This window comes from Amphibalanus amphitrite, unplaced genomic scaffold (assembly GCF_019059575.1).
Source record: "Amphibalanus amphitrite isolate SeventyFive unplaced genomic scaffold, NRLGWU_Aamphi_draft 000525F_arrow, whole genome shotgun sequence".
In the NCBI taxonomy this organism is placed as follows: Eukaryota; Metazoa; Arthropoda; class Thecostraca; order Balanomorpha; family Balanidae; genus Amphibalanus; species Amphibalanus amphitrite.
Window position 1 is genome coordinate 74,557 of NW_024882019.1, and position 13,708 is coordinate 88,264.

Below are 13,708 nucleotides of genomic sequence, written 5' to 3' on the forward strand. Positions count from 1 at the left end.
CGATATTCCCGATTTTTGGGTCATTGACCTGACTTGAAAGGTCAACTGATGACCTAGGACCCTAAAATTGGGTATCATTGGCTTCCTCTCGTGACGGGCAACACGCTCGTTTTTTCCGCGAAGCTCTAGCTCCATCAGGGGCCAAACGCGAGGGGGGTCGTAACACCCCCCCCCCCCTCTTGTGCCGTCGAAGGACTCAAAATGGCCTGTGCCGGCGAGGATTAAGCTTACCCCTTATGCTAGTAAATTGAGGATGCACATGTTATTGCATTGGTAGGTATGTTTCAACTATCTCACTGATTTTTCACGACTTCCCCGATTCATTTGGAGTTTCGAGGGGCCAATTCTGGCACGGCATCCCTTCCGGCCATTGGATCGACCACCGAAACATCCATCATCCAGATTCCAGTATCATTCTTCATATCCCTAAGTTGCTATCATTGGATGATCGGGCTGCCTCGCTTATCTCTTTGCTGGGACATAGGCTGTGCCGCACTACATCCATGCGTTGCGGCACAGCATGCTACTGCATTCTAGCGGACCAATGCCGCAATGATCAACGCAATTTAGCCAGTTTGCGTTCGCAATTACCTCTCACTTTTAAGCAACATTTCCACACAAGAGCCGCAAGGCCTGAGGTGTTGAAAGATGAAGTGACGCTATATCTAAGACGTCTGCTATCTAGCGTCTAGAAAAGAAACATTATGTACCGATACGATGGTTTAAGGCTGCATTGCATGCCCAAATGACCCTTGACTTGTGACCTGTTTCCCGATACCATTGCATGCATTTATGATTTACACTAAAATGGCAACCAATATCGTTTGCCTGTCAACTTCAATGAGAGCACGCGGCCTAAAGATATACTCGAAATCAGGCCATTTTGGTGGGCCAGCGGCCCAGCTGACCAGAGCTATTCGAAAATGTAATGTTTTTTACACTAATCCCTGAACGTCTCACTCGGCTGAGCCGGCACTTTCCTCTGCGAATAGTCAGTCCTGATGGTGATAAAGTGGAGTGGGCGCCCCACTCGCAAGAACCCTAACTCAAATGACCTGTGGCTTGTGACCTGTTTCCTGATACCATTTCAGGCCAGAATGGCGATTTGGCAAATGTCAGCGCACATTATCCAAGCGTTTTCAGACTGTTGTCTGTTTGTGCTTAGAAACACGCTAACATATGAAATGACGTTTTTCCATGGTTTATGATGGGTGTTGAGTTTAGTGAAGGCCAGGTCACGGCCATTGACCCTGATGGCCTCGGTTGAACCGAGGTCATCAATAATAGCCACCTGATATGCCTCAATTATATTCTTTCTGCTCAATTTGTAACGAAACGACGAAAGGAATCGTATAGCCCAATTTCCTCTCGGCCTAACGTCCGCATGTACGAGTATGTTATAGACTAGTAAGCTTTGCGAAAATATATAACACAATTTCGGAACAGATAATTCCTTATATGTATGAACATGTTTTGTTGCAAATCTGATACCGAGGTTTCACTTCGTGAAGCATCATAGCAGTAACTCTGTTTCACTTCGTGAAGCAAGCCTACATTTGCCTACATTAGTGCCTTTGTTTTATGCGGTTGCTGTGATCGTGGCCTGTAATTACAATAATCATAGCCATCTCAGCCGTCACTATCGCACACCCCGGTTGATGGTGTTTGTAAATTACACTCGGTTACCGTCGGTGATTGTCGACATTTTCTCTAATACCGTCGCCACGCGCCGCCGCTGGCGCCGGCACCTCCACAACCACGACACCACTGAGCACAGACAGTTAGCGAAACCGCAAGGTCTCGGGGAGCGTGGTGCAAAACCGCTCGTCTTGCCTGCGCCTGGCCATCACACGATAGAGTACCAGAACAGCTCCGAGGCTGGCGTGGCGTGAGCTCGAAGATGACACGGTGCAGGCCCCAAGATGACACCCTGAGGTTTGGAAAGTGACACAGCAAGGTGCTGAGATGACACGGTGTGCCGATGCGACGCACTCACCGGGACACGCCTGTTCCGACATACCGGTGGATCCGGTGGGTGTTTTGACGAATCACGCTTTGCCGGAACTAGACGAATCACGGCACTCAGGAACCGGAGAGCACCAGGCGAGAAGACGAACCGTTCTTGATCTGTCAGCTATTTTATGTTTACATTTAAACCATTGAAGTCGATGAGCCATTTGCTGTTATTGTGACAACAACCAACGTGACGAATGCTTGCTTATGTAGAATATCGACGTCACGTTATTTGCCTACGATCCTACCCGTCACGCCTCTGTTGATTGGCTTTCTGGACCGTGAACAACAATTGACATACCACTCGAACACGACTATACCCTCGGCCACGGTGTCCTGGCGGGCGGTGCACACTGCCCTCCGTCCCTCCCCATCCCGCCCTCGGCGGCCGCAAACGGCAGCGCAGCGAGCCATTCGGGGACACGGAGCGGGATTTTAATGAGCGGAACCGCGCGGCGCGACAGGGTCCAGTTAGACCGCCGTCCGTCGGCTGTGACGACGACGGCTGCCGACGACTTGCCGGCGAGGAGCTGCAGTCAGTGAGACGGATTCCGGCGCGCGGTGAGGGCTCGGGCCGCAGGTCAGACAAGTGGGCGGTCGTGTGGTGACAGTGAGATCCCGGAGTGGACGACGGGGAGTGAGGGCCGAAAAGATGCTTCGAGAGAGGGGCAGAACGTCCTTCTTCAGAAGTGATGACGTACAGAGGGACAGAGGACGCAGGAGAGAGTGGCGGAGGGATAGGGATAAAGGTGAGAGAGATGAGGGCATTAGCGGTGGAACACATTCAATTAAGGGGGGCACTACCGACTTTTGGTCCCATTCTTTCCATGCAACGCCCATAGGGCTAATGTTAAAATGCCAAAATCAAAGAGGGGCACGGTGCCCCGGTGCCCTCCCCGTTCCGCCGCCTATGGATGAGGGGACGTACACATATAAATATGTGACCAATGATGCGCGTGATGATACTGTTGAAGATCCGATTCGTGCTGATTGAAAGGTGAATGAGACAAAAGCACGATATTTCCCCTTTAGTTCTTTTCCTACGCAATCAACAGTGTAGCCGTAAGGACAGATTGACGTGATCCTAAATCAATGAAATGATACTTCCATTGAATGTCCTCTTCAATAAGTTTTATTTTGTGCGCACAAGGTCGAAAATTTAAGTACAAATTACATTCGAAAGGAAAAATATTATTTGTCTTATTTCATGGAACATGAAACATATGTGTTTTGGTAAACATGTTTACCAAAACACATATGTGCCCAAGTGACCTCCATGAAGTATGTAACCGAAGGTTTGTTGTCAATAGTTAAAACACTATTCTTTAGAATTGTGTTTTTCTATTGAAAAACAAATCTGAGTTCCCTGACAACTTGGCAAAAGCTGCCTGAGATCATAAGCTGCTGGCCGCTTATGCGGTACCTGGGCTCTAAGAAAGCTCAACGTAGAGCCCAGCTACGAATATAGTGTTCTCAATGTCAAGAAAAAATATGAAACATGGCACCGGCCCATACCTCCCGGGCCATGGCCCATACCTCCCGGTGTATTTTGATTGATCGAAAAAGCGCGTGATTTATTTAAAGTTATCTCGAGACAAAATAGTTGATCCCAGATGCCTAATATCAGGCATACTTTACAGGCGAAAGGCAATTTCATGTACACAGAGTGAAAACCCCGGGTCTAGCCAGTGCCCACTGGAAGAAAATTGCCCTTTCACAAAACCGGCGCATACCTCCCGGGTCTTCCCTAATTCAATCTTTGCGTCAGGACTTGAGACTGGAATTGAAATTAAAACTGGAATGAATCGAAACTGGCATAGTAGAAAGTGCAGTAAGTACATTATTTCGCTATTGTTTTCAACTGTATATTTGTTTTGTGGCCTAGAAATATTGAAAAGAATTCACTTTTTCGTCTGTTCGGATTTAAGCAGTGAGCAAGCACTCCAATCTTAAACTTGCATTTTGAACATTTGATTCTGTGGAGAGTGAAGTAACTTTTTCTGTTCGTAAATCTTTTTTAACGGCGAAAGGCACCCAAATGCCGTGTTTTATTTATTGCCAATAAGATATCGGACACAAACACGTAGGTACAACAGTTTATAGTTAAGTAATCTCGTAAATCTCTATCTATATTCATAAATCTCTATCAAACATACATACATAGAGCTTACAAAACATCAAATTTGCATCGCGGTTCTCTCCCCTGACAATACATGTGTTTCATATTGATAAAGTTGGTAAGCAGACATGTGCACGGAACCAAGAAAATGGATCGGGATCTGGTCCATGGATCTTGATTTCGGATCCAGTGGGATCATAGATCCATCTCTCTGATTTGTCGAGGTCCATTGGCATTATAGCCACTAACCTATTTTTTTGGAAAGAGTTCCGTTGAAATCATAGATCCTTGCTCACTTCTGTCAACATGTGAATATTCATGGATCGCTTGTCCCAAATTGCAGTGGTTCTTCTTCAGGGATTACATATCGTAATTCATCGATTTGAAGCACTAACTGACGTGAAATCACATGGAAACATGGTTTCACAGGATGCATATGATGGGATCCAATCAGATCACATATTCCTGTTCTTGATTAGTCGTCAGATCCTATAAGATCATAGATCCAGGATATATTTTCTACGTGGGATCAGTAGAATCATAGATCATAGTAGGTATGTCGTTTGCTTTGCTTTGAGATCCACTGAGATCGTAGATCCATCACTCGGATGCATGAACGTGTCTGGTGGTAAGGCTCAGCAGTGAACAAATCTGTACTTTACTAATGATCAAGAGTGCATTTGGTTATGTACAAGGAAAATGTTATAGGAGAAAGAAAAATCAGATTTTCCAGCACCTTTAAACAGCTTTAAACAGAAGTCATAGCTTCATTGCGAGATTACCCGATTGTATTGAATGGGATTACCTATTTGAAGTTGAATCCTATTGGAACAGTCAAAACGAATGCCAATGATAAGAAATTACAGAACAAATTTGACACCATACGGTGCGCACTTTGCAAAATGCCTTTGATAAGGTGCAATATGACCTCGAGACAACTGCTGTAACCCAGAGGGCATAAGCCATAAAGATCCGGTTAGGCCCCAGAAATCATGCAACGCTGCCCACGCCTTTTCCAAACAATGCCTCACATTTGCAGTGGACACTGCACAGAGTCACGCGCTGGCAGCTAGCGAGTTATTCACATCCATTGTTGTGCATGACCTTGGCAAATATGACTCTGACTCGTTAGCTGCAATGCGTTTCAAGATACGGATTGTGTAGAAACTGCCAGATGTGCCTGGCCCGTATTTGAATACAGTAGCTCATTGAGTTGAAAATAAAACAACTATATAGTTAAAATTGGTAATTGTAGACCTGTTTGGGTACCTGTGCAATTGTGCATTCTAAAAAAAAAACTGAACAATTCACAATTAAGGCCGTCCGAGTCGGGTGTTATTTTTATATGCAAATTATTTCATTTTTACCCCCTCCTGTCCTACTTTCCTACCACTGCTGTCTACCTTCTTCAGATGCTCTCCGTGTATCGTTCTTAATGCCAGTTTTGTTACGGTATCATTTTTCGTTTCCATGAGACATCATAAATCAGAAGATCGTGATCAGTTAGTAGAGATGATCACGGGGCCTACCTTTACCTTACAGATGGCCCGGAGTCCATTCGTTTCAGCCTCCGGTACATTGCGCTGCTGATGAAGGCGTTAGCGCCTTGCGGTTGGCAGGAGCAGCCGCAGCCCGCAGCTAGTTGAAGTCAGTGAGGGAGACATGCTCTCTCTGGCTACGTGACTCGTATAAACCCGTAAATTATCTGCCCTTTCTTTATCAGATCATGTGTATAGGTACACACAAGAATGCATAGTATTTAGCCCGGCAGGCGGTGGGCCTCCCGGCCACCTTCCGCGCGGTGGGGGGGGGGGGGCATTTTATGCCCCCCCGTGCCTCCGAAACTACTGGACGGATCCGTAAAATTCAAAGGGCATTCGATAGCCCTGTCGCATTTGTTTGAAGGAACCAAATTTCATTGACCTCGGGGTCACCGATGAAGTCACAGGTCAGGTCAAATATAAAATGCTTCACCGTTCACGGGTCTTCTAGGGAATGCGCTATAACACCGAGTAAAACGCATTTTGTCGAAAATCAGCGATAGAGTGTCAGTTGCCTAGTACATATGTTGCTATTAGAGGTCACTGATAATACTAGGTCAGGTCACAAGTCAGGTCACCAAGGGTCAGCACATGAACCCAACTTTACTAAGGTTGTGCGATGCATGTTTTATGGCCAATTTTTCAGTTCCAACCCAATGGTGTTGGTTAGAAGACCATCAGGTACGGTTTAGGTCACTTTCTGGTGGAGGTCATGTCACGGTCAGGTCAAAAAAGGTCAAATTTCAAAGTTAATAGTTTTGCATAAAAGGGTATTGATTCGATGCAGCTCGTCACGGGGAGTCTAATGGTGGTCTTTTCCTTGCACTACGAGGTCTAGAATTGCTACAAATTGAGTTTGAAAATTTGACGTCATCAATTTTTGAGCAGTTTTTTCGCTATAACTTGGCCAAAAAAGAGGTTTCGATCTCAAATTTGGTATGTGGATAGAAGGGTGTAGGGAATATCACATATGTTCCGTTTTTTCGAAATTCAAAAACTTTTTGGATTTTTCGGCTATAATATTCAAAAAAACTTTTTTTGGGTCAAAATCCAAAAATGTCAAAAAATGCGAGATAGCAGTTTTGTTGCCCTGTTAATTCTACACCTCTTATGTCGATACATTTTTCTGTATCTCTAAAGCTGCAGGCCTGACAGCTCTTGCCGCGAAACTTTTTTTTTTGGTCGAAAATGGCAGAAATGACGTCACTCTGACGTCATTAGCGGCCAATCTATCATAGCCTTTGGAAAAAGTTTTGGTCACAATGTGCAAAAGCTATTCACGGGAGGGTACTGAAAGTTTGGTGACGATCGGCGCGGCGATTCTGGAGATATATAAAAAACTAAGGGGGGGGCAAAAAATGTCCCCCCACCTCCTGGAAGGCTTAGGCATAATAATGCCGCCAGAGTTCAATTACGCACACCTAAAATCTACAGGAGAACAGCGGGCAAGACGAAGGTGCGGAGAAGACAAGCATGATAGTAGACAAAAGGAACGGAGTCGGCCATAGAATGACTTTAATAAGAAAAACACATTCTTTACTGCTACTGCTCAGCCTCAGCATTGATGACAACGTCTCTACTTCATCAGCGTTCCTAATAAGAAAACGAAGCTGCGACCAAGCTCGAAGATTTTCCTCAAATCTTTTGACCTTCATTCGTTCACTCAACGTGCCTTTTCTCAGTTCAACACCAGAATTGCTACATTCAACCCCACTTTGGCCTCTGCATCCGTCACTCGGTTCGAAATGCCGTCGCTCACCGCACCACACCGGGGGTTCAGTGGCCCCAGACATACCTACCCGACACCGTGCCCGTCCGAGATTTGTGGTCGACCCGGGCCGACTGGTTCATAGCACGTGCCAACCGGAGCTGAACAATATAGTCGGAATGTGCCGCGGTGAGGGGTTGGGAGACTGGCGGGGCGGGACAGGTGCACTGCACCAGTACCCGATTCCGGTTGGCTGGTGCAGCATCTTATTCAGGGGGATGTGCTCAGGTGTTTTGCTTGGGGGGGGGAGGAGATAGCACATCTGTACTGGAATCCAACAATTGTTGACATTCTATGCACTTCGATGGATTGAGCTGGAGCGAGTATGGTCCCCACCGCACTGGGTCGTGTCGTGCACACACCCACTCCGCACCCGTCCAAATCTCAGTCGCACCACTCCACCGCAGTCTACTTTCCCACGTCCACCATTCGACGGTGGCGGTGGCGGTGCCTTTTGAGGCAGCGGGCGGCGTGTGTCGCGTGCCGCAAATAAAATAATCACCGGCCGAAGACGCCAGAAGCGGCGGGTGGTCGAGCGCGGCGGCGCGTGGCGGCCACTTCCGCCGCCCCCGCCCCCGCCCGGGGGAAAGTGGCCGACTCAGCGCGTGCGGCGCGGTGGCAAGGTCCTCAGACTTGACCTCCACCTGGTCTGATGAAAACGGATATAATGCGTCGGGATCCGTCCACACCGCTTAACTGAGATAGGAATATTTTAGTAGCCTTTCCGTTAAGAGTGGTTTCACGATTATGCAGTAGATTCGTGGAACGTTTCCGGATGAAAGTTCACACGGTGACTGAACTAGAAATAACGTGAGCTGATCTCTGCCTGTGCCATTGTTCAGAATCACTCGGTACCTGTCACGGCTTTGATTTCTGTTCGCCGTTTTTCTCATAAGATGTACGCTACTTAAGCTGTCTCACGGAAATCCCACGTGCGCCAGTTTACTAACTGTTTGGTGCTCCGTTTGGACCGACCCAGATTTGGCTTTAGGCTGTGACTTGTTATTGTACTTGTTATCTTTGCTGCGCTCATTGCCCGTGGTTTGTCATTGTTAACATAGCGTGTCGGTCGCCACTAGCCTTATCCGAGCAAACCTGACATTTTTAAGTGCTCATAGTTGCTGTCTGTGGTTTTGGACGCAGTAACATACAGGGTGTCCCCCAAAAATGTACCTCATTTGAAATTAAGATATCTCATTGTCTGAGCATACAATGATCCTAAATTTGGTACCATATGAAAGCTCATTCCATAGCATTTTGTTTGATATTAACTATTTTACTGTACGTTACGTGAAAGCCGAGTGATAACGAAAGAGCAAAACCCTTGCAATTTCGCACTTGAATTACTGCCACAAGTGTTTCTAAATTGTGTCTCATGTCAACTGAAGATATCTCAGAAAATACGCACTGATGATAGCTATCATATATTTTATTAAAGCTAATTTCATGGCAATTAATGCTTCACAGCTTTCATTTTGCACTTGATTTTGCACAAATGGGCAGCTGAGCAAGGAGGAAAGGATTCAAGTTGCAAAACCCTACCTCCAAACCGGTTCTGTGGTGCAAACACAGCGGAAATTAAAGGCCCACTTCAAAACAAAAAAGAGGTCCTCCCACAAGTGTGCAAAAGTTGTGTGAACACCATCAGCCTCCAATGGCTACAGCAGGACGGGGCTCCTCCACACACTTCCGAGATCAACGATGGTCTGGCTCAACGAGCGCATGGGTGATCGGATCATACCCCAGCGTGCCAACGTTAGCCGGCCGCCACACTCCCCAGACCTATCGCCCCTTGACTTTTATCTGTAGAGGTTCCTCAAGAGTGTGGTATACCTACGCAAAGAATCCTCAAACTCTGGACCAGCTGAGGAACTCGGTCCGGACATGCATCCGGAAAATCCCGCTTGAAACATGTGCCCGCGTAGCCCAAGAGTCCTAAAGACGCTCCGCCATGTGTGTCGAGCGAAAGGGAGGGCACTTCGAGCGTTAGCACGGCTAAACCTTTAACTGGGATGTGATGCGATGGGTGTTTGTTATGTCAGAATGCATGAATGAAACCTAGTTTCAATATTTCTAATGATTTTTGTGTTTTGTTCTGAGTTGCTGAAAATATCGGCAAAACAATTGATTTTTTTTTCCAGAAACACCCGTGGAAATAGTTGAAGAGCGAAATTGCAAGGGTTTTGCTCTTCCGTTATCACTCGGCTGTCACGTAACGTACAGTAAAATAGTTTATATCAAACAAAATGCTATGCAATTAGCTTTCATATGACATCAAATTTAGGATAATTGTATGCTCAGACACTGAGATATCTTAATTTCAAATGAGGTACATTTTTTGGGACACCCTGTACATACAGCACATGCCTCAGTTTATTTGCCTACGATTTTACCACACTTCTTTGCTTTCCACAAAAGTGCAAGCATATATTAGTTTAGCAGCTCTGAAGTCAGTCTTATTTGAAGTTTATTGCACTTATGTATGATGTCCAATGTCTCCAAAGCAACGTTTTCCTTGGATTGCATGCTGCTGAATTAACCATATCTACCTTTGATGCCACTTGCTGATGTGCATTATGCCCTGCAGTCACTCAACATCTCTCTGCCTAGCCTCCCTACCTTGCCGCAAGCCCGGTACACTACCCAATCTACAGCTCCACATCTTCATTGTAATGGTGTGCCTTCACCTTCTTGCTGTTGTTACCGTGGTATGACACAAACATAGCTGCCGCCCACCCCTGGCCTCGGTCCAGGGAGGTTCAGTGACACCGATGGTCGCCGCGTGTGACCACATCATTATCAGAGGCAGCCGCGTGCCCTCCCCACCCTGCCCGCCCTGTCTGACCGTCTGTCAGTCGCCCGTGACTGTCAGTCATTCCGTCTGTCCGTCTCTATGCATACTTGTCTGTTCATCGGTTGCCTGCCCATCCTATGTCTATTAGTCCGTCCATCCACCTCCCGTCCATCCGCCTTCCGTCCATCTGTCCGTCCGCCCAGCCCACTGTCCGCCCAGCCCACTGTCCGTCCGTCCACTTGGCCGTCCGTCCGTCTATTCGTCCGTCCGCCCGTCCGTCCGTCCGTCCGTCCGTCCGCCCGTCCGCCCGTCCGTCCGTCCGTCTGTCCGTCTGTCCGTCCGCCAAGCCCACTGTCCGCCCGTCCGACCGTCCGTCCGTCCGTTCAGGTACCGCCTCGGGGCGATGACTCACTGCCCCGCGGGCACGGCCTCAGCCCATCTGTCCCACATGCTCACCGGGCTGCGGTCGGTGGCACGTGCCTCGTGAGACCCGTCCAGACACTTTAGTGACGTCATTGGGAACATAGAGTGTAGGTGAGACGCCAGACGGTAAAACACGGCCGGCTGGGGTGAGAGTAAGTGAAGTGGCTGTGAACGGGTGATGAAGGAAGTGGAGTGTGCGATGATGGATTATGATGAAACGGACTGATGGACTCTTGATAGACGGGAGGAACGTTTTATCAGAGCATGCGACAAGCATACCATTATACAGCATTTAGCGATAGCACGTAATTTATGGACAGGGATGTAATTTGCATATGAAGCTGCTGATTTCAAGTAGGTACCCACAAGTACTGCCCTTAGGCGACTTTTAGATGCTGATTTAGTTAGCTGGGTGTTAACAGGGTGTTCCATAATGAATGTTCATTTTAAATAGGCTCAAAATCTAAGTTATTGTATTCATAACACATAGAGCGATATACCATTGTATTGGCGAAAGAATGGCTTTTTCTGTCGTGATGGCTTCAGACACTTGCATGCTTTCAGTTTTCGGCACTGGCGCCGTTTCTGCGGAGGCAGATTTCGGCCCTCCTGCGGACATGCCGAACCGCCTGCCTGACGTCCTCTGGCTTCAGCCCACGAGCAAATGCATCCACGGTGTTTTGCAGTTCCAAAAGTGTGGTAGGAGGGTTGCACCGTGATTCCGTAATGGTACGTTATGCTTTTCCTTAAAATGGTACCCATACCTACAGCGGACCGCAGTTATGTTTCTCAGCCTACCATATTCTGCGACTGCCCAAACTGCCTCTCCTTGTGTGAACGGCGCAGTGCATCGCATCTGTGCTGCTGACATCGCGGCAGATGGCGGCCATGAGACTAAATGCTTTGGGATAATTTTTGCACAGATAAAAAAGCCAATCTTTTTGCAACAACGCTCATATAAAATTATCGATCATTGCTTTATTTAAGATCCTCCAATGGTTCATTTAAAATGAACACTCATTATGAAACACCCTGTATGATTTCGATGCTCATTTAGATAGCTGTTTTAGGTATGAATGTTTCTTTATATTTTATTTTATTTCATTCAATTCAGCCATGCAAAATTATACAAAATTATATTATACAAAATAAAGGAGTTATGGGATTATATCGATAGAGGGAATAGAAATAATCAAGCGAAAAATAAGTAGGTATGTAATGGTAATGGTAATGGATTCTCGAAAGAAAATAAAGCCAGTTGGATACAGGTAGAAGTAGAAATTAAATTGCACTGTGAGCATTGATCTTCATTTTTAAGCAGGAACTATTACGATGGGCCCTCAGCGCTCAGGCTTGTTTGCCCTGTTCATTGGGCTCCAAAACATTAACAGCTGCCGAGCTGATTCAGCAATGCAGTTCAAACCACACTACCCATGAAATTCGCCCCCAATTACCGTCACTATATTGTCCATCCCTCCCCACACCGCGCGCCGGATACTAGTTATTGTTCCACCCCGGCTGTGCCTGTCCTCACTCCCTACCCTCCCCCCCCATGCTGGCTGCTGCCCAGTGCCCATTCTATAGCTCACCTGCAGCCGCGCTTTGACCGAGGTCACGTGATCGGAGCACAGATGTAAATCGCGGTCACGTGATCGGAGAGGCACGGTCAGCTGTCTGACCACATTTGGGCTGCCGTGGGTCGTCGGTCGGCGGGCTGAGCTAATAAGACAAAGACGGAAACGAGGATGAAACGCGGTTTTCGGTTCACTAGGCTACGGTGGATTATTAAGGTCGCAGTGGAATGGATAATCATCTTTTCCGACAGTTTCGGACTCCAGCCATATCATTATATCCATGGAGCATCAGCTGTGCTAGAAGCTAACGAAGCGCATCCACTCCCAAACGGAAATCCAGCTTGCACTCGTAGTTTGGTTAGATTATTAATAGTTTTTTTTTTTAACATGGAATTTACGGTTTTTCGTTTTAGTTTGGGTTCCGAACCACGAGTATGAAAAAGGAAACAAACACCTGCCCACGCATACCGAACATCTGTCAAATGTTACACGCCGACGCCGCCGTACGTGACATGCCCAACTGGCATGTGATTGACGCTCACCCCACCGGCCTCCCCTCGCTAACCCTCGGTAAAATGCACCGTAGGCTTCAGAGTGGAGGCGTGATTGTGAAAAATGCCGCGGGGCTTCCGTGATGGAAGGCGCCCCGAAACAAAACCCTAGAACGTACTTATGCCGATCTTTGAGAGCCAAACATGAACCGAAGGCAATGAGTGGGTTTTGGGACTTATCGATACATTTTCTTGTTTCCAGATTCAAGGTGTTATTTACCAGAGTCTAGTTCGGTGGCCACATTTTTCGTCCCTGAAGACCTGCCCGTCGGAGCCGTTATAGGTGAGTGCAGACCTACCGTTGATAGAGCCTAATTCTGATTTGCTAACGTGATGATACGCATTTCATGGCACTATTCGTAGTTTTAAAACGTCCATACTGCTACACATCGAGGCACCTTATTTGATGCTTTGGATTAGATAATAGTTTGGTTTTTGTTTAATCTTTTTATTCAATCGATATTTAATTCAGCATGCATGACGAGTGACGAGTGACGACTACCTGTATCGAAGCCTTTCCAATTTAAATCATCACATATGGGTCGTAACTTCGACTGAAAGAACTTCCAACATAACAACTGCTTATTACCAACTCCAAGCTGGTCAGGTGTTAGTGTCTTTCTTTCTCTGCAATAATGTCGGTAAGCTTTTTGCTGCTCCCCTGGGTGACATGCCCCCACTTTTGTTGTCTGCAGGTTCTCTGCAGGTGCAGGGTGACCCGTCGGAGCGCGGTGACATCCGACTCAGTCTGGACAGACAGGACTACCCAGTCACCATCCAGCCCGGCACGTCCAACATTACACTGACCAGCGCACTAGACAGAGAGGTGAGCACTCTTACCGAGTTCATCTGTAGCTTCGTGCAAGGGATAGCGCGTCAGTTTTAAGTCTGACCGCTGCGGCGTGCACTGCGGATAAACGCTTGG

The 13,708-nt window shown here is 47.1% G+C and overlaps 1 protein-coding gene across 2 annotated transcripts in view; it reads left to right on the forward strand.

The window, feature by feature from the left end:
* LOC122393236 (protocadherin Fat 3-like) overlaps positions 1-13,708 on the forward strand; it is a 45,024-nt gene that overhangs the window by 1,343 nt on the left and 29,973 nt on the right. For both annotated transcript variants that reach the window (XM_043389086.1, XM_043389085.1), the window contains exons 2-3: positions 12,986-13,066; positions 13,479-13,609. In XM_043389086.1, coding sequence (XP_043245021.1) covers positions 12,986-13,066; positions 13,479-13,609 — 212 coding nt within the window. The remainder of the gene's footprint in view (positions 1-12,985; positions 13,067-13,478; positions 13,610-13,708) is intronic.